Below are 27,520 nucleotides of genomic sequence, written 5' to 3' on the forward strand. Positions count from 1 at the left end.
GTTAGAATCATGGACATTATAGCCTACGATCCACTGGCTTTTTTTATTCTGACTGTCCCTCGTGTCTTCACAGAACTGGGGGGAAAAGGCATTTTGCTTTGCTGCTCCTTCTGCACAGAACTTTCTGCAAGATGAATTAAAATGGTCAGTTTTGATTCCTCTTGATAGCTTTGTTAGAATTCTTAAAACTAAGGAACTCGAAAGCATTGGGCTTTGTCACTGTTTTTAATTCAGATGTGTTCCAGATGTTCATCTATCTCTGATATTGTCATTTGTATTATTGTTTGGACTATAAAATCTGCTGCCTCTTGGCCAGGTCGCTTTTGAAAAAGAGATTTTATGTCTCAGTAAGCTTTACCTGGTTAAATAAAGGTTAAATAAAATAAAATAAAAAATCGTGCACCTGGCAACTCTGGCGTCTAGCCTGCTTTCTGTTCGACTCACTTTGTGGGCTGTTCTGTAGAAACTGTGCTATACTCACACAGCAAACTGAGTGTGAGGACACAGTTGTTACATGTAGTGCGAAATTCTACTCAAGTACATCCTTTTTTGTGGTGATAGATAGATAGATAGATAGATAGATAGATAGATAGATAGATAGACTGGAGAATGGCCTCAGGAGTAGGCTTTGTTCCAGGAAATGACCAGTAATGTTCTCCGCCTTAAAGCCACAGAGTCGGAGGGAAACAGACAAGTCACGTTTACTACTTCACAACACTTTCCTATTTTTATCCTGAGACCATGGACTACATGAGGATTAAACTCTGGAAGTAAAACGCTACAAGGTTTGTTTGTTCGATTTGTAGTGTTTGATGTAGCCGATGTTAAGACGTTATGTTTAAATATTAGGTTACAGACGAATGCAACAGTGTAACAGAAACATGCGGAAGTTAGAGAACCGTTACTTTGACGTCACTGTGGAAAAAAGCTGCATGTAGCATACGCTTTCTTTTTAATTTTGCTTAACACAGTTTAAGTTTATTGATGTTTCTGGAAAACACATATACGCTGATCTAGGATGTATTCAGAAGTTTATTTGTAATGTGTAGCACTGGCTCATGTATTTGTATGCTCCATAAAGGAAACAGGCAAGCCACATGTACACATAAGTAGGTGTATTTATAAATATATGCTGACATTTACGGGACTAGAAAAATCCAAACTGTATATGTACAAGTCTTACACAGGCAGCGTCATCACTGAGGCCTCTCTTAGTGACTCAATTATCATTCACACTACAGTGGTGGGGGCCCCTGGCAACCCCCCCTAAAATTATGATGGGGGGGGGCTACACCTCCCCAAGTTACGATGGGAGTCCTTTGACTATTTACAAGGAAGAAAAAGAGAGAGTAGTGTAAATAAACTGTGCGCCTTTGTTTTCCCTTATTGAATCCTGCTGCGTCCCTTCATCCCAGTGGCATATACTGTAGGTTGGTAGCACCCATTCGCACCAAAACCAATGCAAGTTAGCCTGGCCCTGATGTCACCGATTGCCTCCGCTTTCCGGGATTTTCCTTATTTGGCTTACGCAGAACTGCAAACCCATCACTTTTAGTAGACGAGCTGATTTATGAATATTCTGTGGACTAATTAACCAGTTGCTGTGGCAACTGTCTAGACATGTCTGGTCTCCTTGGGTACTTGCGCCAAAGCGGGGACCCTGTGACAGCAAGGCTATGACAGTGTCGCTACATTTGTATCTGACTGATAACTCGTGTCCTGTCCAGATGGCAAGATAGCGTTCACGAGGTGTACAAGCAGTTTTAGGCGCCCAAAAACTTGACACTGCTCTAGATCTACATGAATTCGCTTGCTGCCCTGACCACTCACTGAAAATCAGTATGAAGAGGAGTTTCAGACAAATATCCATTGCAAACTTTTTGGGCTCGACAAAGGCACCCAAGTTGCTTGATGATAACGAGGTAAGTTTTCAAAAAACTTACCTCGTTATACATGTACATAAAGATATCGTGGACACCATGGATTTGACCCCATTGCTGCTGCCGCCTTCTCGTCTTTCAATGACAAGAGAATGCGCTACTTTGGTTCCTTCAATTAAGCAAGGTACATTTGAACGTTGTATGTGTATTTACTCACATGTAAACACAGTAGAAAGTACCAAACCCATGGTAAGAGGGTGTTATCCTCTCAACGATACTAAGTAGACATAATTACGTTATAGTATATCAAATCTAGGGGAGTCTGGGGGCATGCACCCCCGGGAAATTTTGGAATTTTTAACCCTCTAAAACGCTATTTCCTGCATTTTGAGAGGCAAATTTTGGTGGAGTAAAGCTAAGTTTAATGTCTCTATTAGAGTACATTTCGTCCATGTATTTTTTTCTATATGAAACAGAACCAATGATACTCATCAATTTTATCCCTCTGTAATTACTGCAGCTCTGTACATCTCCCTTACTCTTGTATATTGGGACTAGCACACTCTCCATTCATTTGGCATTTTCTCATTCTCTAAGATCTTATTAAACAATTTCGTTTGGAACTCCACAGAGGTGCCACAGAGGTGGCGGCAGGAAGTTTTGGATCGGGGGCGATGTGTGATGCGCTGAAGGCATGAGCCACACCATGAAGCTATGGGAAAGGATATTGGAGGCGAGATTGAGAAGAGAGGTAGCATTCTGTGAACAGCAGTATGGGTTTATGCCAAGGAAGAGCATGTTGGATGCAATTTTTTCTTTAAGAATGTTAATGGAGAAGTACAGAGAAGGCCAGAGAAAGCTACATTGTGTGTTTATAGACCTGGAGAAGGCATACAATAGAGTGCCGAGAGATGAGTTATGGTATTGTATGAGAAAGTGTGGAGTGAATGAGAAGTATATTAGAGTGGTGCAAGACATGTATGAGAACAGTGAAACAGCAGTGAGGTGTGCAGTTGGAATGACTGAATGGTTCAAGGTGAAGGTGGGACTTCATCAAGGATCTGCTTTGAGTCCTCTCTTGTTTGCCTTAGCAATGGATAGCTTGATGGACGAAGTGAAGCAAGAGTCACCATGGAACATGATGTTTGCGGATGATATTGTGATATGTGGTGAAAGTAGAAAGGAGGTTGAGCTGGGTTTGGAGAGATGGAGGTATGTATTGGAATGAAGAGGAATGAAGGTGAGCAGTATCAAAAAAGAATACATGTGCATCAATGAGAATGGGGATGAGAGTGTAGTGAAGATGCAAGGAGTAGACGTAAAGAAAGTTGGTGAATTCAAGTACCTGGGGTCAACTGTGCAGGAAAATGAGGGCTGCGATAGTGAGATGAGAAAGAGAGTGCAGGCAGGGTGGAGCAGTTGGAGAAGGATTTCAGGAGTCATTTGTGATAGGAAAGTCCCAGCAAAAGTGAAAGGTAAGATGTATAAGACAGTAGTGAGACCAACTATGATGTATGGCTTGGAGACAGTATCCTTAACGAAGAGACAGGAGGCAAAGTTGGAGGTGGCGGAGTTAAGGATGTTAAGGTTTGCTATGGGAGTGACAAGGTTGGACAGGATAAGGAACGAGCACATCAGAGGGACAGCACATGTGGAGAGCTTGGGAATTAAGCTAAGAGAGATGAGACTGAAATGGTATGGGCACATCCTGAGAAGAGATGCAGAGCATGTGGGAAGGAGAATGTTGAGGATGGAGCTGCCAGGAACACGAAAACGAGGAAGGCCCAAGAGGAGATACATGGATGTGGTGAGAGAGGACATGAGAGTGGCAGGTGTGGTAGAGAAGGATGCGGAAGACAGGGAGCAATGGAGACGAAGATCTGCTGTGGCGACCCCTAATCAGGAGCAGCCAAAAGAAGAAGATGATTTGGGGATCCATGACGCATGTCCTGCATTTGTGTCATGCATTATGGACAAGGTTCACAATGCCATGCAATTTCTTAAATATTTACATATACAAGTATGCAGCACCTGTGACACTTGAGGACAATCAGGGAAGCTATCCCGGGCCTGGGTCAGGAGGGTTTAGTAGTCCCTGGACATGCAAATGAGGAATGTCTGATTTATGTCTAGTTGGAAAAAAACTAAGCCAATGCAAGTGTTTGAAACTTCTCAGATAAGTTTGGTCTGCTGCGTTTTTAACGGTAACACCTTCCACACCCAGGAAAACATGGTTAATTACAGACATTTTCTTATATGAAGACTGTCTTAGTTTTGTTTTTTTGTTTTTTTTTTAAATGGTGCATAAGTCAGGTGCAGAAAAATCGAAAAGAAAAAAGACTAACAATATGTGCAGGCAATATTGAATATTAAAATTACAGCAGTTTCCATTTAAGATGGTGTCCTTCTTAAATGTATTGTCCAGGGTTCAGGCAAGTTACATATAAAATAGTACTTATAAATCAATATAATATTAGTCTCCAAATATGTTTTTTTACATTACATTGTTTGGTTTAATAATCACAATCCTCTCCACGAGATATAACAAGTTGCTGACTTGTGAAGACAGGAAGTATGGTTTAAAGCCTCTAGTGTGTTTGTTGATTGGGTGGCAAATATTACTTACAGTACCAGTCAAAAGTTTGGACACACCTAATTCAAAGGGGTTTTTTTTTCTTTATTTTTATTAATTAAGACACTTCCTGTCTTAAAGTAATGATGGATGTCGTTTCTCTTTACTTAGTTGAGCGGTTCTTGACATAATATGGATTAATACAGTTGTGGAATAGGGCTATTTACTGTATTTTTATTATTTACTGATCTCAGATACATTAAGAAGGCATGAAATTGCACTAATTAACTTTTGACGAGGCATAGCTGTTAATTGAAAAGCATTCCAGGTGACTACCTCATGAAGCTGGTTAAGATAATGCCAATAGTGTGCAAAGCGTGATCAAAGTAAACATTACAGGCATTTAGCAGACATTCTCACCCAGAGAAACATACAACAGGACCCTAGCTGGGGGTTAGGTGCCTCGCTCAAGGTCACATCAGCTATTCTTGCTGGTCCAGGGAATCAAACCAGCAACCTTTTGGGTCCAAAGCTGCATCTCTAACCTTTACACTATGGCTTCCCCTGATGGAAATGGTGGCTACTTTGAAGAATCTAAAATATGAAACATATTTTGTTTTCATTAAACACTTTTTTTTACCATGTAATTCCATATGTTTCATGTTATTTTATAGTTTTGAGGTTTCAGTATTGTTCCACAATGTAGAAAATACTGAAGAAACTATGGATCAGTAGGTGTCCAAACTTTTGACTGGTACTATATGTTAATTATTATCCTTTGGCCAGTGTCATAACATTAAACTTAGTAACAGTGCATAGATGGGTGGCATTAAGAGGCATTAGCTTTTTGAGACATTTTACTAGCTCTGCCAGTGTTGCCAAGAGTTTATATTAGCTGTTCATAGGTGATTATTCTGGGGTTTTTATTTATTTATTTATTTATTTATTTTTGTGTGTGTGTGGGTGGGTGGGTGGGTGGGTGGGTTTTGGTTTGTTTAAGAAAATGGTATGTTTTGTACAACTAACTGAGTTTAAGTCATGCGTTTTATTGTGTAAATGTTTCTTAAGGATTGAGTTCTGCAGATTACACAGTTTCCTGTTTTATATTTATTTCCTTCCTTTACATTCACTGCAAACTTGTTCATAAATTTTAGATCGTTTATCCTTTGCTGCTCACACTGTACAGTCAGTAAAGTGTATCAGTTTACTGTATTGAAAAAGAAGCTGATTATTTTTCATCACATTGTTTGGCAAATGAAGTTAAAATGTTGACATTCTTGTGATGCCAAACATTTTAAGACACTGAAAATAGAAACAGTGTTATCAGTGAATATTAATTTAGATTGCTGTGTGTCACAGGATGTTCAGCAGGCCTGTGTGACTCCTTCCACACAGTGCAGCAGTAGACCGCCCTGTGCATCACGCTTTTCACAGCAGTCTATATTTTAGCAGAGTGGGCAATAGAACCATTAGAAATACCCATAATACTCTTAGAAAAGTTTATGTTTGTATGTTATCACAAAATAATATCATATTTGCCATTCATAACCAATAAGATTACACGAGAGTGGCTTGAGAATGAAAATGGCTTCCAGTATTACAAACTCTCCTGTATTATTATATCATCTTTTTTTGCTGTGGCAATTTGGCAAACCATGTCATGGATGGGCTTGAGAAGGATGAATTTCTGATTCCAATCTCCAGTATTAATATTAGTATTAACTGGCTGAATTGTGGCGGCACGGTGGTGTAGTGGTTAGCGCTGTCGCCTCACAGCAAGATGGTCCGAGTTTGAGCCCCGTGGCCGGCGAGGGCCTTTCTGTGCGGAGTTTGCATGTTCTCCGCATGGGTTTCCTCTGGGTGCTCCGGTTTCCCCCACAGTCCAAAGACATGCAGGTTAGGTTAACTGGTGACTCTAAATTGACCATAGGTGTGAATGGTTGTCTGTGTCTATGTGTCAGCCCTGTGATGACCTGGCGACTTGTCCAGGGTGTACCCCGCCTTTTGCCCGTAGTCAGCTGGGATAGGCTCCAGCTTGCCTGCGACCCTGTAGAACAGGATAAAGTGGCTAGAGGTAACGAGATGAGATGGCTGAATTGTTACAAATCTGTTTGGTCAAATAAAAACAAGCTAGTCAAATAAGCTTTAGATTTACCCACTTAATTCCATATTAATAGCTGTTTGCAAACAAACTATATATTTTACTCATTAACATAATTTTTAAAAATGCACATTTATACTCCAGTATTGTACAATGTTGTAACTAGTAATTGTCTTCCATTCTTTATATTAAGCTGTAACATTTTAAATTTTCCATAGATACGCAGAGATGCAGGGGTCTATTGCACGGGTTTGCATGGTTGTGGCAGCTGCCATTCTCAACCATCCACTGCTTTTCCCAAAGGAGAACACTACCATCCCAGAAGAGGAAGAAGACATTTTAGCCCGAATGAAGGACCATGAGGAGAGACTGCAAGCTGAACAAGAACGCCTTGAAAAAGAGATCTCAAAGACAGATCAAGAAGCCACAAACTCTGGCATTGATTACTATGGTTGGTACTTCTGGAGCACACTTTCTCTTGTCATTTTCTTCACTGTTGAAGTTTGTAGGCAGGATCTGAACCCTGGTGAAACACCTGACCATGCTGAAGATGAAGAAGGGTACACAAACAGTGGGTCTGTCAATCCTAAGGATCTGACCTTAGACAAAGGTGTCTTAAGCAACCTCTGTGAGAGCAGCTTCCAGCCTTTTGTCCATGAGAGTGGGAGAGTGCAGGAGTTTGTTGAAGGCTTTGCAGATGACCTTCTGGAAGCTTTGAGGAGTATTTGTGACCGTGAGGTTGACATGGAGCTTGAGGACTTTATTGGAGTGGGAAGTACGTTTGAGTCCTGGAGAGTGTGTAAGCCTGTCATGTGTGACCTCGTTGTGCCATTTACAACCCCAGAACCTTACCATTTTCAGTTTGAGCTATGGTGTGATGCATCCTCTGACATCCCACTGGACCTGCAAGGATGTGGGACAATTAAGTTGGCAAAGATTAGTGAGAATTGCCCAGACTGCCTCTCTGGCAAAGCAACAGTCGATGAGGATATGCTCTGTCTGCTTCACAACAGAAGCCACAATAGCAAAGCTGATGACCATGCTTTGGAAGAACTACTGTGCTCAAGAAACACTGCTTATCTGTCTAAAGATCAGGTCATGAAATGGTTCCAGATCTCTGTGACCAGTGCATGGGGGCAGATCTCTCACAAATATGAGTTTGAGCTCACTTTCCGCAACCTGGATTTCCCTGGTTCCTTGAAGGTCAGATTCAGGTCAGGAAAGGTTATTGTTCTAAACATTACACCTGCTATCCAGCTTGAAGACTCTCATGCATACTTCATCTCCCATTTTCCTTCAGACAATGGTAGCATCGCAGATATCCACTGGCACCTCTCATTCACAGTTTATGAAAGAAACCTGCTCAAACACATGGCAAAGAAACTTCCAGAAAAATCTTGTCACCTCCGATGTCTACAGCTTGTTTCTTTCTTGCACAAAAAACAGTCAGGTCTAAGAGGGGGAAGTGCCCTTACAAATTACCATCTGAAGACTGCATTCTTGCATCTTCTGTTGAGTAAACCTCCTTCAGCATGGAAACCACTGAATCTGGACCAGAGGTTGCGGGACTTGTTGTCTTTTCTACAGAAAAGCTTGCAGGAAAAGAGACTTACTCATATTATCATTGGGAACCCACTTGTTCCACTTGAAATTGGAGTTCCACCAATATTTCAGGCTGCAGAACCAATAAACCTTTTCAGGCCTTTGGTGTTACAGAGGCAAGTATATACAAAGATGGTGGAAGATTTTGAAGAAATGCTCAGAAATGCCCCAGTGCTTATTCAAGAGTACACGCCCCACTTCACTAATGGTGGACTTAATTCAACAACCGTGTCTTAGAATGACTGACTGCACCAGTGGAACTTTGGGACTCAATAGCTTGCTCATCAGTTCTAAAGACTTTCAGACCATAACTGCATAATGTTCTATGTAATTTTTTTTCTTTTAGCACTGAAATTACTAAGATTGTACATTGATAAAAAGCATTGTGATTCCATGTAGGCAGCTATTATGTGCTAATATGCATGGCTTATATTATGTAAACGCTTATTTAAGTTTAGTGTTACTTTAAACATTTTTTTTTTTAAATAGAGACGTGTGCAGGTCTGAGCTCAGCCTTTTACATCAACGCCATGATTCAAACTGACGTTGCAAAATCTGTTCTTTTCCTGGGCAGTGCTCTAGACCACTTGGTTATGGAAGATTACATCACAAATGGAGGTTATGTAATGTGGTGCTTACATAGTGAGTACGCAGTGGCACCACACTCACTGTGGAAATCACTACCTGAAGCTGGCATACCAATTACATTCTTAAACACACTCGAACTCGGTTAAACATGCACATACAGACAGGTGCCTCTATAGGCTTCAGCCAAAGGCTGAGCCAATTAATCATATTACTGGGCCTCAGCAGTATTATATAAAATTGTTATTTTTGTTTGTAAAGTGATTTGAATAGCATCCTATACACTTAAGACAGTTTACAAAGATTCAGGTCTGACACACCCCGTGAGCATGGTAAAATCATTTTAGAGCAATTGCTTTAGTGCAGTTGACATTTTCACAAAGCATCTTGATACAACCAATGGCAAAGTGGCACAGTGGGTAGTGTTGCTCAGTCATAGCTCTAAAGCTTCTGGGTTGATCTTTGAGTTCCTGTCTGTGTGGAGTTTCTGTGCATGTTCATGCCAGGAGGTGGACTGGCTACTTGCCCTTAGCTGTGAATGTGTGTGTGCCTGGCACCCTGCAATGGACTGGTGTCCCATCCATCCATTATCTATTCCACTTATCCATCAGGGTTGCAAGGGAAGCTGGAGTCAAACCCATGCCAAGAACATGCAAACTCCACACAGAAAGGCAGCAGTCAGCTATGAGGTTTAAACCCAGAACCTTATTACTGTGAGGCAACAGTGCTAACCACTGCACTACCATACTTCCCCCAGGGTGTATTCCCTATAAGCATATCCACTCTTCAGATAAAAGACACCAGTTTTCCTCTGGGACACAAGCGGAATTAAAATCATAGACAAAATGTACAAACTTGGAATTTAAAGGCACTTTAATACCATTTTATGATGAAGTCTGCGACAATGCGTTATACTTGTACAAAAGGTCTGTACTGAAAAACAGTATTCATTTTAGAGTTAGTATAGGCACATGTTTATAAGCCATAGTCAAAATTGGGGTTTCCCTCCAAGAATGAGTCCATAAAGGCTTTGTAGACATCCGTGCTGAACATGACTGCCTTCACTGGTGGATCCTCTTTCATGCACAAAATCCAGTTGTTCAGCTCTGGAGTGCCATCCAGACAGCTGAAAAAGAATGAGAGCATGTCTATATACAAAACGTTCTGAAACTATAAACAAAATCTCCAAATGCAGAGATAGCATACATGACCGTTATTGCGCACTTATTAATTTAAAAAAAAAAAAAAAAGCCTTAAAATTCCCACCATCAGGTGAATACAACATGAATCTGCTTTGGTTCAAATACACTTTTTTTTCTTTTATTGTGCTCTTGTATAAATAAGAAATCATACTGTTTGAGCTGCCAGGCCTCCAACCTCTCAAACCACGGCCAGATCAGGTAGTCAATCATAGTGACTGAATCACCTCCAAAGAATTTGGTTTTCTTGTTAACAAGAACCTGCAAAAGTATAAAATAAAAGTTAAAATAAATGCAGCTTTATATGCAATGTTGAGACCTGAACCACATCCAAATATCTGTATAGTCAGTGTAAACAGTTTAAAGCCTCCATTTATTGTTTTGGATTAAAACTGTAATTCCACTCAAACAGGATAGTGATATATTTACCATTTAAATGTTGCATTATACCTTGTTCAGTTTGGAGAACTTTTCCTTCAACTCTTCTTCTAGTGCTGACACATCCTCACCTTTTACTCTGGTCATAGGAATTTTGTAGAACAGAGGAATGATCTGAAAGTAAAGATTCTGTTGTGAATTTGGTATTCCTGAAGGCTCCTTTAAAACCCCAAACACAAGAACTGGTACTGAAACAAAACAGACCTTGACATCTTTTTGAAATAAAATTATATTCCACATATTTTGTCTCCACCTGGACATTTGAAATACAATGTGACTTATTGTGAGCAGAAAGGATATACCTTTGAGTATTCCTCCAGCACCATCTTCTGCTGGGCTTTTGCAAAGGGGTCAGAAGGAAACAGTTTTTTCTCAGGGTAAATCTCATCCAGGTATTCACATACAATTGCTGACTCATAGACCACCTGGCCATTGGAGGTTTCCAGTGTAGGCACTTGGCCAAGTGGATTCTTCTCCAGAAACCACTCAGGTTTCTCTTTCAAATGGATGTTGATAGTTTCCGGCCTATGGTGAGAATGTGGGTGGTAATAATAACTTATTATAATGATAACATAAGTCCTGTTTTATTGTTTAACAATAGCAAATAGAAACTAAAGTACTATGCACACTCAAGAAATTCATACTTGTGCCAACATTTGGACTTACTCTATACCCTTAGCACAGAGCACAAGTCTGGCTCTCTGGGCAAACGGGCAGAATCTCATACTATAAAGTCGTATCTGGCCTTTGGGTACAGCCCCAGGAGCAGAGCTTCCTGCAAAATACATCAGATTCCAAATGAACAACCAAAGTTTAAATAAATCTAAAATACCTGTAGATGGGTAATAAATAAATGGAAGGGGAAAAAAAAAAAAACTGCTGGTGCTGTAGGAGACATTTTACTGCTGGCATGGTTTGTGTCCACTTATCCTATTAAAAAGGTAAGATTCACTGCAAATCAATTCAAAGTTATCCAACTGATCACCTTTATCTTATGATGAAACGTTTCAACCCTGATGGGCCTTCACTTCCAGAATGGCCACACACCTCTACAGGGCACAGTGGTTCAGTGAATGGTTTGGAGTATGAAAATTATGAAAATGATAAACTATGACTTTCACAGTCAACAGCTCTTATCCCAGTTGAATGCATATGAAATTATAGTGTTAGATCACTACCAATACACAAATAGGTGGAATACATTTTGGAAGACATATGTCCATCTCTCCATCACAGTTCCAGAGACTAGGAATTTTAGATTCTATGCTACAGCATTGAAGCTGTTTTGGTGGCTCTTGCTGGCCCAATGCTAAGGCTGTGTCCGAAGTCACCCTCATTCACTACTCCCTACTCACTATCAAGGGAATTCTATATACAGTGCCTTGCAAAAGTATTCATACCCCTTGAACTTTTTCACATTTTTCCACCTTACAACCACGAACTTAAAATTTTTTATTGAGATTTTATGTGATAGACCAACACAGAGTAGCACATAATTGTGAAGTGAAACAGAAATGATAAATGGTCTTCAAAATTTTAAACAAATAAAAATCTGAAATCTGGCCAGCAAGGGCCTTTCTGTGTGGAGTTTGCATGTTCTCCCCGTGTCCGCGTGGGTTTCCTCCGGGTGCTCCGGTTTCCCCCACAGTCCAAAGGCATGCAGGTTAGGTTAACTGGTAACTCTAAATTGACCATAGGTGTGAATGTGAATGGTTGTTTGTCTCCATGTGTCAGCCCTGCAATGACCTGGCGACTTGTCCAGGGTGTACCCCGCCTCTCGCCCGTAGTCAGCTGGGATAGGCTCCAGCTTGCCTGCGACCCTGTAGAACAGGATAAGCGGCTACAGATAACGGATGGATATACATTTATTACACTGTGCGTATTTCCCACATTAATAAATACTTTGTGTCTGCTGCATCTTTCAGTTCTTTTAAATCAAGGTTGAATACTTTCTTCTTTGCTACTACCTTTTATTAAATCAAATTTGAGGCTTTTGATTAATTCCTCACTCTACACTGTAACTTTTATTCTTGCATTTTATGTCTTATTCTATTTTAGCTTATTTTCTATTGTCTTACTATTTTTAATTGTACTTGAATGTCCATTTATAATGTGTTTCTTCCTCCATCCATTCACCCCAACACACTTATATTAGACAAAGATAACAAGTAAACACAAAATGCAGTTTTTAAATTAAGGTTTTTATTATTAAGGGAAAAAAATCCAAACCTACATGACCGTGTGAAAAAGTGATTGCCGCCCCCAATTAACTGTGGTTTATCACATCTTTGGAAAGCTGAGTTCAATTTCTCTCGCCACACCCAGGCCTGATTACTGCCACACCTGTTCTCAATCAATCACTTAAATAGGACCTGCCTGACAAAGTGAAGTAGACCAAAAGATCCTCAAAAGCTAGATGTCATGTTGCGATCCAAAGAAATTCAGGAACAAATGAGAAGCAAAGTAATTGAGATCTATCAGTCTGGAAAAGGTTATAAAGCCATTTCTAAAGCTTTGGGACTCCAGCGAACCACAGTGAGAGCCATTATCCACAAATGGCGACAACATGGAACAGTGGTGAACCTTCCCAGGAGTGGCCGGCCGACCAAAATTACCCCAAGAGTGCAGCGACGACTCATCCAAGAGGTCACAAAAGACCCCACAACATCCAAAAAACTGCAGGCCTCACTTGCCTCAGTTAAGGTCAGTGTTCATGACTCCACCATAAGAAAGAGACTGGGCAAAAATGGCCTGCGTGGCAGAGTTCCAAGATGAAATCCATAGCTGAGCAAAAAGAACATAAAAGGCTTGTCTCAGTTTTGCCAGAAAACATCTTGATGATCCCCAAGACTTTTGGGAAAATATTCTGTGGACTCATATCATCATCTCTAGCCGCTTTATCCTGTTCTACAGGGTCGCAGGCAAGCTGGAGCCTATCCCAGCTGACTACGGGCGAAAGGCGGGGTACACCCTGAACAAGTCGCCAGGTCATCACAGGGCTGACACATAGACACAGACAACAATTCACACTCACATTCACACCTACGGTCGCCAGTTAACCTAACCTGCATGTCTTTGGACTGTGGGGGAAACCGGAGCACCCGGAGGAAACCCACACGGACACGGGGAGAACATGCAAACTCCACACAGAAAGGCCCTCGCCGGCCACGGGGCTCGAACCCGGACCTTCTTGCTGTGAGGCGACAGCGCTAACCACTACACCACCGTGCCGCCCATTCTGTGGACTGACGAGACAAAAGTTGAACTTTTTCGGAAGGTGTATGTCCCATTACATCTGGAGTAAAAGTAACACAGCATTTCAGAAAAGGAACATCATACCAACAGTAAAATATGGTGGTGCTAGTGTGATGGTCTGGGGCTGTTTTGCTGCTTCAGGACCTAGAAGACTTGCTGTAGTAAATGGAACCATGATTTCTGCTGTCTACCAAAAAGTCCTGAAGGAGAATGCCCAGCCATCTGTTCGTAACCTCAAGCTGAAGCGCACTTGGGTTCTGCAGCAGGACAATGATCCAAAACACACCAGCAAGTCCACCTCTGAATGGCTTATGAAAAACAAAGTGAAGACTTTGGAGTGGCCTAGTCAAAGTCCTGACCTGAATCCGATTGAGATGCTGTGGCATGACCTTAAAAAAGCGGTTCATGCTCGAAAACCCTCCAATGTGGCTGAATTACAAGAATTCTGCAAAGATGAGTGGGCCAAAATTCTTCCACAGCACTGTAAAAGACTCACTGCCAGTTATCGCAAATGCTTGATTGCAGTTATTCAGACCCTCCAGGACTTCGCGATTTGCAACTTCAACACAAATTCAACCAATCCCCGCGAATTCAGGGCGGTGTTGCAATTATATCCAATCACTGCAACTTTCCCGCAAATTTGACCAATCGTTGGCATCGTCTTGAGGTGACGTCGACAAACTACCTTCCGCCTTACTTCCAGTGTTGCCAGATTGGGCGGGTTCAAGTGCATTTTGGCGGGTTTTGAACATATTTTGGGCTGGAAAACGTCAGCAGTATCTGGCAACACTGCATGTGCGAGTCAGTGTTTATATAGGCTTAAATTCTGTTACTGAAAGTGTTATGTTTACAGTGAAGGACTGTGTGCACTTTTTTTTTTTTTTACTTAATACAAGAAATTAATGGATGCCAACATTTTTGCCAAAATGGTATTTTATTTTCCATTGTTTAGGCAGCTTCAGCATCATACTGTGAGATTCTGTTCAAATTGTTTTTTTTTTCCTTCTATGAAGCCTGAGTCATTTATGTTTATAATTATTGTTTAATTTAGTCTTCAGGAGAGACTGCCTGCACACAGTACTAGTATTAATAGTTTTTTTTTCTTACATGAAAGCTGAGGCATTTATATTATAAGGTAACTTCATGTTGTGCTGTGAGGCTCTATGCACTTTAACTTTTGAACCAACAGGTGCATTTGGATAAGTAAAGCCTATTTTTCTGCATTTCTCAGTGTCTTTGTTAAAAAAAAATTCAGTAATAACTTAATATTTAACATATCATTCAATTTTTAATCACAAAAAGAGAAAATCGCAACAATTTCTCGCAACTTTCACTTCCTCCCGCAATGTAATCGCAACAAAAACCTAAAAAACACCGCAACTTTCATCGCAATTTTTTTGGAAACCCCCGCAACATCAGACATTTTAGCCCGCAACAATCACAAAAAAAGCCCGCAGAATCCTGGGGGGACTGGAAAGACTCCTTGCCAGTTATCGCAAATGCAGTATGGCCCAACCAGTTATTAGATTTAGGGGGCAATCACTTTTTCACACAGGGTCATGTAGGTTTGGATTTTTTTCCCCCTTAATAAATAAAAACCTTTTCATTTAAAAACTGCATTTTGTGGTTACTTGTTTTATCTTTGTCTAATATTTAAATTTGTTTGATGGTCTGGAACATTTAAGTGTGACAAACATGCAAAAAAAAAAAAATCAGGAAGGGGGCAAACACTTTCACACCACTTGGTTGGTGACCATCAGTTGTACACTACTTTTCACGGTGCACTGTGGGATACTAGGAGTCCACACATCCGGACAGCACTACTAAAGGGTGAACTCATTATATAATCCACTATACTAGTGAGTGATTTCAGACACAGGGTAAGACACTTTTCTGTTCCTTTAACACACCTCTGCATATTATAGAACATGCTTCATATTTGCATCACAATCCAGTGGTGACTGACACACACACACACCCTAACTCCACCCAGGTCTATTTTTGCCAAGTCATTATGAAAAGGTAAAATTTCTTCAGGCACGTTTCACATCTTAAACACTGAAAAATTTACAGATTTGTTTATATTTTATGGTTATTATGTGCTATCTGTGCACAATACCTCTTATTGGCGTTATCCATGGCAGAGTTAGCTGGCAAACAGAACCAGGTGAAGTAACTAGATAATTAATTAGTAAGTTGTCAGTACTGTACAGAGGTCAGTGTGTGTGTTTCTTACCTTTTCCAAGGCATTTCTGAGTCGAAGCCATGGTCACGGCGCGAATCTGCTAAAGTAAAGCGTAAAATAGTTAAGAACAGCTGTATTATTTAAAAACCGTGAGGCAACGTTCAAGTCTGCAAGATATACACATTATTAGTGTAACAAAAACAAGCTCAACCTTTTTTTTTAATTTGTGACGTAGGTGATATTAAACGCGTTTACGTAAACTAAAGCTAGATGACGCTAATAACAAATTATTCGATTCACTTGTACGAGTGGATGGGATGCGCACGCGCTCTTGACTGTTTGACAGAAGGAAGCGGAAGTGTGACGTCAGGAGTAGAGGTTGATACTACAGCTACCGTAAAATACCAAATAATAGCCCGGGCTATTATTTGTCTCAATCACGTAAAAGACCCGGCGCGTATTAGAGACTAGGCGGCTATTTGGAACAGGCGATTAATTCCTTCTTCACAAACACCTTCCCCAAAATCTACCTCAAAACGGGGAAAAATCATTCTCAGATAGGCCTACTTTTAACCAGTATAACTTACAGTTTGTTTAGAGTTAGATTACAGATAGCACGGTGCCGACTTCGGGGAATTTTGAAGACGCAGAATGCATCTTCGCATGGCACAGTCGGGGTGGGTAAAGGATAAATCACACACCTTTTCCTGTTAATGACTAGTTAAGCGCATGCTTTACAAAATAATCAAGAAACCACACCATTGTTTGTGCGCAGCACTGTGATTTAATTACTCTGCAAAGTTATGGTCACTTGCTATCACCCTCACCCATGCAGCCTCCACCCTTTGCGCTTCGCGATGTCTGTCAATCTGAAATTGCATGGAGGGCGCGACGCTGAAGCAACATAATTAGGGTGCGAAGTGTCAAACCAAAGGGTTTTTTCTTATGCTGAAAAATAAGTGACCTGCAGTGGCTACATACTGTCATCTTGCATTCTCACGTTTCTCTCCAAGACGTCTCCCTATTTGGCCGATATGAGCCTATTCCCCGAGTGAGTTGGTACGGTGGCTCGACCCCGTAGAAAACTTAAAGTTCGGATGAAAGTTAGTTGAATAGGTTACTGACTTGTAGGCCTACATGTTGCCTGCCTGACGCGTGCTTCTGCCCAACTTGCACGACAGATTACTTGTTGAAAAGGCCCCTTGGATTAGATTGGCCGCGAGCAGACTGAAATGCATGTTAGAACGCTCTCACCTTTTTTGTAAAATGTTGAGGATGGAGCTGCCAGGAACACGAAAACGAGGAAGGCCCAAGAGGAGATACATGGATGTGGTGAGAGAGGACATGAGAGTGGCAGGTGTGGTAGGGAAGGATGCGGAAGACAGGGAGCAATGGAGACGAAGATCTGCTGTGGCGACCCCTAATCAGGAGCAGCCAAAAGAAGAAGATGATTTGGGGATCCATGACACATGTCCTGCATTTGCGTCATGCATTATGGACAAGGTTCACAATGCCATGCAATTTCTTAAATATTTACATATACAAGTATGCAGCACCTGTGACACTTGAGGACAATCAGGGAAGCTATCCCGGGCCTGGGTCAGGAGGGTTTAGTAGTCCCTGGACATGCAAATGAGGAATGTCTGATTTATGTCTAGTTGGAAAAAAACTAAGCCAATGCAAGTGTTTGAAACTTCTCAGATAAGTTTGGTCTGCTGCGTTTTTAACGGTAACACCTTCCACACCCAGGAAAACATGGTTAATTACAGACATTTTCTTATATGAAGGCTGTCTTAGTTTTGTTTTTTTGTTTTTTTTAAATGGTGCATAAGTCAGGTGCAGAAAAATCGAAAAGAAAAAAGACTAACAATATGTGCAGGCAATATTGAATATTAAAATTACAGCAGTTTCCATTTAAGATGGTGTCCTTCTTAAATGTATTGTCCAGGGTTCAGGCAAGTTACATATTAGTACTTATAAATCAATATAATATTAGTCTCCAAATATGTTTTTTACATTACATTGTTTGGTTTAATAATCACAATCCTCTCCACAAGATATAACAAGTTGCTGACTTGTGAAGACAGGAAGTATGGTTTAAAGCCTCTAGTGTGTTTGTTGATTGGGTGGCAAATATTACTTACAGTACCAGTCAAAAGTTTGGACACCTAATTCAAAGGTTTTTTTTTTCTTTATTTTTATTAATTAAGACACTTCCTGTCTTAAAGTAATGATGGATGTCGTTTCTCTTTACTTAGTTGAGCGGTTCTTGACATAATATGGATTAATACAGTTGTGGAATAGGGCTATTTACTGTATTTTTATTATTTACTGATCTCAGATACATTAAGAAAGCATGAAATTGCACTAATTAACTTTTGACGAGGCATAGCTGTTAATTGAAAAGCATTCCAGGTGACTACCTCATGAAGCTGGTTAAGATAATGCCAATAGTGTGCAAAGCGTGATCAAAGTAAACATTACAGGCATTTAGCAGACATTCTCACCCAGAGAAACATACAACAGGACCCTAGCTAGGGGTTAGGTGCCTCGCTCAAGGTCACATCAGCTATTCTTGCTGGTCCAGGGAATCAAACCAGCGACCTTTTGGGTCCAAAGCTGCATCTCTAACCTTTACACTATGGCTTCCCCTGATGGAAATGGTGGCTACTTTGAAGAATCTAAAATATGAAACATATTTTGTTTTCATTAAACACTTTTTTTTACCATGTAATTCCATATGTTTCATGTTATTTTATAGTTTTGAGGTTTCAGTATTGTTCCACAATGTAGAAAATACTGAAGAAACTATGGATCAGTAGGTGTCCAAACTTTTGACTGGTACTGTATGTTAATTATTATCCTTTGGCCAGTGTCATAACATTAAACTTAGTAACAGTGCATAGATGGGTGGCATTAAGAGGCATTAGCTTTTTGAGACATTTTATTAGCTCTGCCAGTGTTGCCAAGAGTTTATATTAGCTGTTCATAGGTGATTATTCTGGGTTTTTTTGTGTGTGTGTGTGTGGGTGGGTTTTGGTTTGTTTAAGAAAATGGTATGTTTTGTACAACTAACTGAGTTTAAGTCATGCGTTTTATTGTGTAAATGTTTCTTAAGGATTGAGTTCTGCAGATTACACAGTTTCCTGTTTTATATTTATTTCCTTCCTTTACATTCACTGCAAACTTGTTCATAAATTTTAGATCGTTTATCCTTTGCTGCTCACACTGTACAGTCAGTAAAGTGTATCAGTTTACTGTATTGAAAAAGAAGCTGATTATTTTTCATCACATTGTTTGGCAAATGTTTGGCGGTTGTAGACTCTCATGCATACTTCATCTCCCATTTTCCTTCAGACAATGGTAGCATCGCAGATATCCACTGGCACCTCTCATTCACAGTTTATGAAAGAAACCTGCTCAAACACATGGCAAAGAAACTTCCAGAAAAATCTTGTCACCTCCGATGTCTACAGCTTGTTTCTTTCTTGCACAAAAAACAGTCAGGTCTAAGAGGGGGAAGTGCCCTTACAAATTACCATCTGAAGACTGCATTCTTGCATCTTCTGTTGAGTAAACCTCCTTCAGCATGGAAACCACTGAATCTGGACCAGAGGTTGCGGGACTTGTCTTTTCTACAGAAAAGCTTGCAGGAAAAGAGACTTACTCATATTATCATTGGGAACCCACTTGTTCCACTTGAAATTGGAGTTCCACCAATATTTCAGGCTGCAGAACCAATAAACCTTTTCAGGCCTTTGGTGTTACAGAGGCAAGTATATGCAAAGATGGTGGAAGATTTTGAAGAGATGCTCAGAAATGCCCCAGTGCTTATTCAAGAGTACACGCCCCACTTCACTAATGGTGGACTTAATTCAACAACCGTGTCTTAGAATGACTGACTGCACCAGTGGAACTTTGGGACTCAATAGCTTGCTCATCAGTTCTAAAGACTTTCAGACCATAACTGCATAATGTTCTATGTAATTTTTTTTCTTTTAGCACTGAAATTACTAAGATTGTACATTGATAAAAAGCATTGTGATTCCATGTAGGCAGCTATTATGTGCTAATATGCATGGTTTATATTATGCAAATGCTTATTTAAGTTTAGTGTTACTTTAAACATTTTTTTTTTAAAATAGAGACGTGTGCAGGTCTGAGCTCAGCCTTTTACATCAACGCCATGATTCAAACTGACGTTGCAAAATCTGTTCTTTTCCTGGGCAGTGCTCTAGACCACTTGGTTATGGAAGATTACATCACAAATGGAGGTTATGTAATGTGGTGCTTACATAGTGAGTACGCAGTGGCACCACACTCACTGTGGAAATCACTACCTGAAGCTGGCATACCAATTACATTCTTAAACACACTCGAACTCGGTTAAACATGCACATACAGACAGGTGCCTCTATAGGCTTCAGCCAAAGGCTGAGCCAATTAATCATATTACTGGGCCTCAGCAGTATTATATAAAATTGTTATTTTTGTTTGTAAAGTGATTTGAATAGCATCCTATACACTTAAGACAGTTTACAAAGATTCAGGTCTGACATACCCCGTGAGCATGGTAAAATCATTTTAGAGCAATTGCTTTAGTGCAGTTGACATTTTCACAAAGCATCTTGATACAACCAATGGCAGAGTGGCACAGTGGGTAGTGTTGCTCAGTCATAGCTCTAAAGCTTCTGGGTTGATCTTTGAGTTCCTGTCTGTGTGGAGTTTCTGTGCATGTTCATGCCAGGAGGTGGACTGGCTACTTGCCCTTAGCTGTGAATGTGTGTGTGCCTGGCACCCTGCAATGGACTGGTGTCCCATCCATCCATCCATTATCTATTCCACTTATCCATCAGGGTTGCAAGGGAAGCTGGAGTCAAACCCATGCCAAGAACATGCAAACTCCACACAGAAAGGCAGCAGTCAGCTATGAGGTTTAAACCCAGAACCTTATTACTGTGAGGCAACAGTGCTAACCACTGCACTACCATACTTCCCCCAGGGTGTATTCCCTATAAGCATATCCACTCTTCAGATAAAAGACACCAGTTTTCCTCTGGGACACAAGCGGAATTAAAATCATAGACAAAATGTACAAACTTGGAATTTAAAGGCACTTTAATACCATTTTATGATGAAGTCTGTGACAATGCGTTATACTTGTACAAAAGGTCTGTACTGAAAAACAGTATTCATTTTAGAGTTAGAATTATTTTAGTATAGGCACATGTTTATAAGCCATAGTCAAAATTGGGGTTTCCCTCCAAGAATGAGTCCATAAAGGCTTTGTAGACATCCGTGCTGAACATGACTGCCTTCACTGGTGGATCCTCTTTCATGCACAAAATCCAGTTGTTCAGCTCTGGAGTGCCATCCAGACAGCTGAAAAAGAATGAGAGCATGTCTATATACAAAACGTTCTGAAACTATAAACAAAATCTCCAAATGCAGAGATAGCATACATGACCGTTATTGCGCACTTATTAATTAAAAAAAAAAAAAAAAGCCTTAAAATTCCCACCATCAGGTGAATACAACATGAATCTGCTTTGGTTCAAATACACTTTTTTTTCTTTTATTGTGCTCTTGTATAAATAAGAAATCATACTGTTTGAGCTGCCAGGCCTCCAACCTCTCAAACCACGGCCAGATCAGGTAGTCAATCATAGTGACTGAATCACCTCCAAAGAATTTGGTTTTCTTGTTAACAAGAACCTGCAAAAGTATAAAATAAAAGTTAAAATAAATGCAGCTTTATATGCAATGTTGAGACCTGAACCACATCCAAATATCTGTATAGTCAGTGTAAACAGTTTAAAGCCTCCATTTATTGTTTTGGATTAAAACTGTAATTCCACTCAAACAGGATAGTGATATATTTACCATTTAAATGTTGCATTATACCTTGTTCAGTTTGGAGAACTTTTCCTTCAACTCTTCTTCTAGTGCTGACACATCCTCACCTTTTACTCTGGTCATAGGAATTTTGTAGAACAGAGGAATGATCTGAAAGTAAAGATTCTGTTGTGAATTTGGTATTCCTGAAGGCTCCTTTAAAACCCCAAACACAAGAACTGGTACTGAAACAAAACAGACCTTGACATCTTTTTGAAATAAAATTATATTCCACATATTTTGTCTCCACCTGGACATTTGAAATACAATGTGACTTATTGTGAGCAGAAAGGATATACCTTTGAGTATTCCTCCAGCACCATCTTCTGCTGGGCTTTTGCAAAGGGGTCAGAAGGAAACAGTTTTTTCTCAGGGTAAATCTCATCCAGGTATTCACATACAATTGCTGACTCATAGACCACCTGGCCATTGGAGGTTTCCAGTGTAGGCACTTGGCCAAGTGGATTCTTCTCCAGAAACCACTCAGGTTTCTCTTTCAAATGGATGTTGATAGTTTCTGGTCTATGGTGAGAATGTGGGTGGTAATAATAACTTATTATAATGATAACATAAGTCCTGTTTTATTGTTTAACAATAGCAAATAGAAACTAAAGTACTATGCACACTCAAGAAATTCATACTTGTGCCAACATTTGGACTTACTCTATACCCTTAGCACAGAGCACAAGTCTGGCTCTCTGGGCAAACGGGCAGAATCTCATACTATAAAGTCGCATCTGGCCTTTGGGTACAGCCCCAGGAGCAGAGCTTCCTGCAAAATACATCAGATTCCAAATGAACAACCAAAGTTTAAATAAATCTAAAATACCTGTAGATGGGTAATAAATAAATGGAAGGGAAAAAAAAAACTGCTGGTGCTGTAGGAGACATTTTACTGCTGGCATGGTTTGTGTCCACTTATCCTATTAAAAAGGTAAGATTCACTGCAAATCAATTCAAAGTTATCCAACTGATCACCTTTATCTTATGATGAAACGTTTCAACCCTGATGGGCCTTCACTTCCAGAATGGCCACACACCTCTACAGGGCACAGTGGTTCAGTGAATGGTTTGAGGAGTATGAAAATTATGAAAATGATAAACTATGACTTTCACAGTCAACAGCTCTTATCCCAGTTGAATGCATATGAAATTATAGTGTTCGATCACTACCAATACACAAATTGGTGGAATACATTTTGGAAGACATATGTCCATCTCTCCATCACAGTTCCAGAGACTAGGAATTTTAGATTCTATGCTACAGCATTGAAGCTGTTTTGGTGGCTCTTGCTGGCCCAATGCTAAGGCTGTGTCCGAAGTCACCCTCATTCACTACTCCCTATCAAGGGAATTCTATATACAGTGCCTTGCAAAAGTATTCATACCCCTTGAACTTTTTCACATTTTTCCACCTTACAACCACGAACTTAAAGTTTTTTATTGAGATTTTATGTGATAGACCAACACATAGTAGCACATAATTGTGAAGTGAAACGGAAATGATAAATGGTCTTCAAAATTTTAAACAAATAAAAATCTGAAATCTGGCCAGCAAGGGCCTTTCTGTGTGGAGTTTGCATGTTCTCCCCGTGTCCGCGTGGGTTTCCTCCGGGTGCTCCGGTTTCCCCCACAGTCCAAAGGCATGCAGGTTAGGTTAATTGGTGGCTCTAAATTGACCGTAGGTGTGAATGTGAGTGTGAATGGTTGTTTGTCTCCATGTGTCAGCCCTGCAATGACCTGGCGACTTGTCCAGGGTGTACCCCGCCTCTCGCCCGTAGTCAGCTGGGATAGGCTCCAGCTTGCCTGCGACCCTGTAGAACAGGATAAGCGGCTACAGATAACGGATGGATATACATTTATTACACTGTGCGCATTTCCCACATTAATAAATAAATACTTTGTGTCTGCTGCATCTTTCAGTTCTTTTAAATCAAGGTTGAATACTTTCTTCTTTGCTACTACCTTTTATTAAATCAAATTTGAGGCTTTTGATTAATTCCTCACTCTACACTAACTTTTATTCTTGTATTTTATGTCTTATTCTATTTTAGCTTATTTTCTATTGTCTTACTATTTTTAATTGTACTTGAATGTCCATTTATAAATGTGTTTCTTCCTCCATCCATTCACCCCAACACACTTATATTAGACAAAGATAACAAGTAAACACAATGCAGTTTTTAAATGAAGGTTTTTATTATTAAGGGAAAAAAATCCAAACCTACATGACCCTGTGTGAAAAAGTGATTGCCGCCCCCAGTTAACTGTGGTTTATCACATCTTTGGAAAGCTGAGTTCAATTTCTCTCGCCACACCCAGGCCTGATTACTGCCACACCTGTTCTCAATCAATCACTTAAATAGGACCTGCCTGACAAAGTGAAGTAGACCAAAAGATCCTCAAAAGCTAGATGTCATGTTGCAATCCAAAGAAATTCAGGAACAAATGAGAAGCAAAGTAATTGAGATCTATCAGTCTGGAAAAGGTTATAAAGCCATTTCTAAAGCTTTGGGACTCCAGCGAACCACAGTGAGAGCCATTATCCACAAATGGCGACAACATGGAACAGTAGTGAACCTTCCCAGGAGTGGCCGGCCGACCAAAATTACCCCAAGAGTGCAGCGACGACTCATCCAAGAGGTCACAAAAGACCCCACAACAACATCCAAAAAACTGCAGGCCTCACTTGCCTCAGTTAAGGTCAGTGTTCATGACTCCACCATAAGAAAGAGACTGGGCAAAAATGGCCTGCGTGGCAGAGTTCCAAGGTGAAATCCACAGCTGAGCAAAAAGAACATAAAAGGCTTGTCTCAGTTTTGCCAGAAAACATCTTGATGATCCCCAAGACTTTTGGGAAAATATTCCGTGGACTCATCTCATCTCATTATCTCTAGCCGCTTTATCCTGTTCTACAGGGTCGCAGGCAAGCTGGAGCCTATCCCAGCTGACTACGGGCGAAAGGCGGGGTACACCCTGGACAAGTCACCAGGTCATCACAGGGCTGACACAGACAACCATTCACACTCACACCTACGGTCGCCAGTTAACCTAACCTGCATGTCTTTGGACTGTGGGGGAAACCGGAGCACCCGGAGGAAACCCACACGGACACGGGGAGAACATGCAAACTCCACACAGAAAGGCCCTCGCCGGCCACGGGGCTCGAACCCAGACCTTCTTGCTGTGAGGCAACAGTGCTAACCACTACACCACCGTGCCGCCCATTCTGTGGACTGACGAGACAAAAGTTGAACTTTTTCGGAAGGGGTATGTCCCATTACATCTGGAGTAAAAGTAACACAGCATTTCAGAAAAGGAACATCATACCAACAGTAAAATATGGTGGTGCTAGTGTGATGGTCTGGGGCTGTTTTGCTGCTTCAGGACCTAGAAGACTTGCTGTAGTAAATGGAACCATGATTTCTGCTGTCTACCAAAAAGTCCTGAAGGAGAATGTCCAGCCATCTGTTCGTAACCTCAAGCTGAAGCGCACTTGGGTTCTGCAGCAGGACAATGATCCAAAACACACCAGCAAGTCCACCTCTGAATGGCTTATGAAAAACAAAGTGAAGACTTTGGAGTGGCCTAGTCAAAGTCCTGACCTGAATCCGATTGAGATGCTGTGGCATGACCTTAAAAAGGTGGTTCATGCTCGAAAACCCTCCAATGTGGCTGAATTACAACAATTCTGCAAAGATGAGTGGGCCAAAATTCCTCCACAGCAGTGTAAAAGACTCACTGCCAGTTATCGCAAACGCTTGATTGCAGTTATTCAGACCCTCCAGGACTTCGCGATTTGCAACTTCAATGCAAATTCAACCAATCCCCGCGAATTCAGGGCGGTGTTGCAATTATATCCAATCACTGCAACTTTCCCGCAAATTTGACCAATCGTTGGCGTCGTCTTGAGGTGATGTCGACAAACTACCTTCCGCCTTACTTCCAGTGTTGCCAGATTGGGCGGGTTCAAGTGCATTTTGGCGGGTTTTGAACATATTTTGGGCTGGAAAACGTCAGCAGTATCTGGCAACACTGCATGTGCGAGTCAGTGTTTATATAGGCTTAAATTCTGTTACTGAAAGTGTGTCATGTTTACAGTGAAGGACTGTGTGCACTTTTTTTTTTTACTTAATACAAGAAATTAATGGATGCCAACATTTTTGCCAAAATGGTATTTTATTTTCCATTGTTTAGGCAGCTTCAGCATCATACTGTGAGATTCTGTTCAAATTGTTTTTTTTTCCTTCTATGAAGCCTGAGTCATTTATTTTATGTTTATAATTATTGTTTAATTTAGTCTTCAGGAGAGACTGCCTGCACACAGGACTAGTATTAATAGTTTTTTTTCTTACATGAAAGCTGAGGCATTTATATTATATTTTAAGGTAACTTCATGTTGTGCTGTGAGGTTCTATGCACTTTAACTTTTGAACCAACAGGTGCATTTGGATAAGTAAAGCCTATTTTTCTGCATTTCTCAGTGTCTTTGTTAAAAAAAAAAAGTTTTTCAGTAATAACTTAATATTTAACATATCACTCAATTTTAATCACAAAAAGAGAAAATCGCAACAATTTCTCGCAACTTTCACTTCCTCCCGCAATGTAATCGCAACAAAAACCTAAAAAACACCGCAACTTTCATCGCAATTTTTTTGGAACCCCCCCCCGCAACATCAGACATTTTAGCCCGCAACAATCACAAAAAAGGCCCGCAGAATCCTGGGGGACTGGAAAGACTCCTTGCCAGTTATCGCAAACGCAGTATGGCCCAACCAGTTATTAGATTTAGGGGGCGATCACTTTTTCACACAGGGTCATGTAGGTTTGGATTTTTTCCCCCTTAATAAATAAAAACCTTTTCATTTAAAAACTGCATTTTGTGGTTACTTGTTTTATCTTTGTCTAATATTTAAATTTGTTTGATGGTCTGGAACATTTAAGTGTGACAAACATGCAAAAAAAAAAAATCAGGAAGGGGGCAAACACTTTCACACCACTTGGTTGGTGACCATCAGTTGTACACTACTTTTCACGGTGCACTGTGGGATACTAGGAGTCCACACATCCGGACAGCACTACTAAAGGGTGAACTCATTATATAATCCACTATACTAGTGAGTGATTTCAGACACAGGGTAAGACACTTTTCTGTTCCTTTAACACACCTCTGCATATTATAGAACATGCTTCATATTTGCATCACAATCCAGTGGTGACACACACACACACACCCTAACTCCACCCAGGTCTATTTTTGCCAAGTCATTATGAAAAGGTAAAATTTCTTCAGGCACGTTTCACATCTTAAACACTGAAAAATTTACAGATTTGTTTATATTTTATGGTTATTATGTGCTATCTGTGCACAATACCTCTTATTGGCGTTATCCATGGCAGAGTTAGCTGGCAAACAGAACCAGGTGAAGTAACTAGATAATTAATTAGTAAGTTGTCAGTACTGTACAGAGGTCAGTGTGTGTGTTTCTTACCTTTTCCAAGGCATTTCTGAGTCGAAGCCATGGTCACGGTGCGAATCTGCTAAAGTAAAGCGTAAAATAGTTAAGAACAGCTGTATTATTTAAAAACCGTGAGGCAACGTTCAAGTCTGCAAGATATACACATTATTAGTGTAACAAAAACAAGCTCAACCTTTTTTTTTAATTTGTGACGTAGGTGATATTAAACGCGTTTACGTAAACTAAAGCTAGATAACGCTAATAACAAATTATTCGATTCACTTGTACGAGTGGATGGGATGCGCACGCGCTCTTGACTGTTTGACAGAAGAAAGCGGAAGTCTGACGT

The 27,520-nt window shown here is 40.5% G+C and overlaps 3 protein-coding genes and 1 long non-coding RNA gene across 6 annotated transcripts; 2 read left to right on the forward strand and 2 right to left on the reverse strand.

Moving 5' to 3' along the window:
• Nucleotides 1–489: 489 nt before the first annotated feature.
• On the forward strand, nucleotides 490–10,618 carry itprip (inositol 1,4,5-trisphosphate receptor interacting protein). Its single transcript, XM_060926102.1, has 2 exons — nucleotides 490–785; nucleotides 6,772–10,618. The coding sequence occupies exon 2, from the start codon at nucleotides 6,782–6,784 to the stop codon at nucleotides 8,390–8,392; it is 1,611 nt and encodes a 536-aa protein (XP_060782085.1). The 5' UTR covers nucleotides 490–785; nucleotides 6,772–6,781; the 3' UTR covers nucleotides 8,393–10,618.
• On the reverse strand, nucleotides 9,596–16,172 carry LOC132889514 (glutathione S-transferase omega-1-like). 2 transcript variants are annotated; one of them, XM_060926103.1, is made up of 7 exons: nucleotides 16,029–16,172; nucleotides 15,869–15,914; nucleotides 11,044–11,152; nucleotides 10,680–10,902; nucleotides 10,390–10,491; nucleotides 10,094–10,200; nucleotides 9,596–9,866 (listed from the first exon to the last, which is right to left on the reverse strand). In XM_060926103.1, the coding sequence occupies exons 2-7, from the start codon at nucleotides 15,897–15,899 to the stop codon at nucleotides 9,716–9,718; spliced, it is 723 nt and encodes a 240-aa protein (XP_060782086.1). In that variant the 5' UTR covers nucleotides 15,900–15,914; nucleotides 16,029–16,172; the 3' UTR covers nucleotides 9,596–9,715. The 2 variants fall into 2 exon arrangements, with proteins under 2 accessions (XP_060782086.1, XP_060782087.1); XM_060926104.1 differs by having other exon boundaries at nucleotides 15,869–15,917.
• On the forward strand, nucleotides 16,092–21,950 carry LOC132889516 (uncharacterized). Its single transcript, XR_009655070.1, has 2 exons — nucleotides 16,092–16,494; nucleotides 19,175–21,950. It is a non-coding gene; the product is annotated as an uncharacterized LOC132889516 (long non-coding RNA).
• LOC132889515 (glutathione S-transferase omega-1-like) lies at nucleotides 20,918–27,520 on the reverse strand. Of its 2 annotated transcripts, none has more exons than XM_060926106.1 (7): nucleotides 27,365–27,520; nucleotides 27,205–27,250; nucleotides 22,376–22,484; nucleotides 22,012–22,234; nucleotides 21,722–21,823; nucleotides 21,426–21,532; nucleotides 20,918–21,199 (listed from the first exon to the last, which is right to left on the reverse strand). In XM_060926106.1, the coding sequence occupies exons 2-7, from the start codon at nucleotides 27,233–27,235 to the stop codon at nucleotides 21,049–21,051; spliced, it is 723 nt and encodes a 240-aa protein (XP_060782089.1). In that variant the 5' UTR covers nucleotides 27,236–27,250; nucleotides 27,365–27,520; the 3' UTR covers nucleotides 20,918–21,048. The 2 variants fall into 2 exon arrangements, with proteins under 2 accessions (XP_060782089.1, XP_060782088.1); XM_060926105.1 differs by having other exon boundaries at nucleotides 27,205–27,253.

The sequence above is a fragment of the Neoarius graeffei genome, chromosome 7 (assembly GCF_027579695.1).
Source record: "Neoarius graeffei isolate fNeoGra1 chromosome 7, fNeoGra1.pri, whole genome shotgun sequence".
NCBI lineage: Eukaryota > Metazoa > Chordata > Actinopteri > Siluriformes > Ariidae > Neoarius > Neoarius graeffei.

Excerpts from the sequence above, each read along its gene's own strand:
- itprip (XM_060926102.1), top strand. The coding sequence starts at position 6,782 with ATGCAGGGGTCTATTGCACGGGTTTGCATGGTTGTGGCAGCTGCCATT.
- LOC132889515 (XM_060926106.1), bottom strand. The coding sequence starts at position 27,235 with ATGGCTTCGACTCAGAAATGCCTTGGAAAAG. Across the intron at positions 22,235-22,375 it reads CTCTGTGCTAAGGGTATAGA|ACCAGAAACTATCAACATCC; the intron begins GTAAGTCCAAAT and ends TTCTCACCATAG. Across the intron at positions 21,200-21,425 it reads GAGGCCTGGCAGCTCAAACA|CTGTCTGGATGGCACTCCAG; the intron begins GTATGATTTCTT and ends ATTCTTTTTCAG.
- LOC132889514 (XM_060926103.1), bottom strand. The coding sequence starts at position 15,899 with ATGGCTTCGACTCAGAAATGCCTTGGAAAAG. Across the intron at positions 11,153-15,868 it reads TCAGAAATGCCTTGGAAAAG|GAAGCTCTGCTCCTGGGGCT; the intron begins GTAAGAAACACA and ends TGTATTTTGCAG. Across the intron at positions 9,867-10,093 it reads GAGGCCTGGCAGCTCAAACA|CTGTCTGGATGGCACTCCAG; the intron begins GTATGATTTCTT and ends ATTCTTTTTCAG.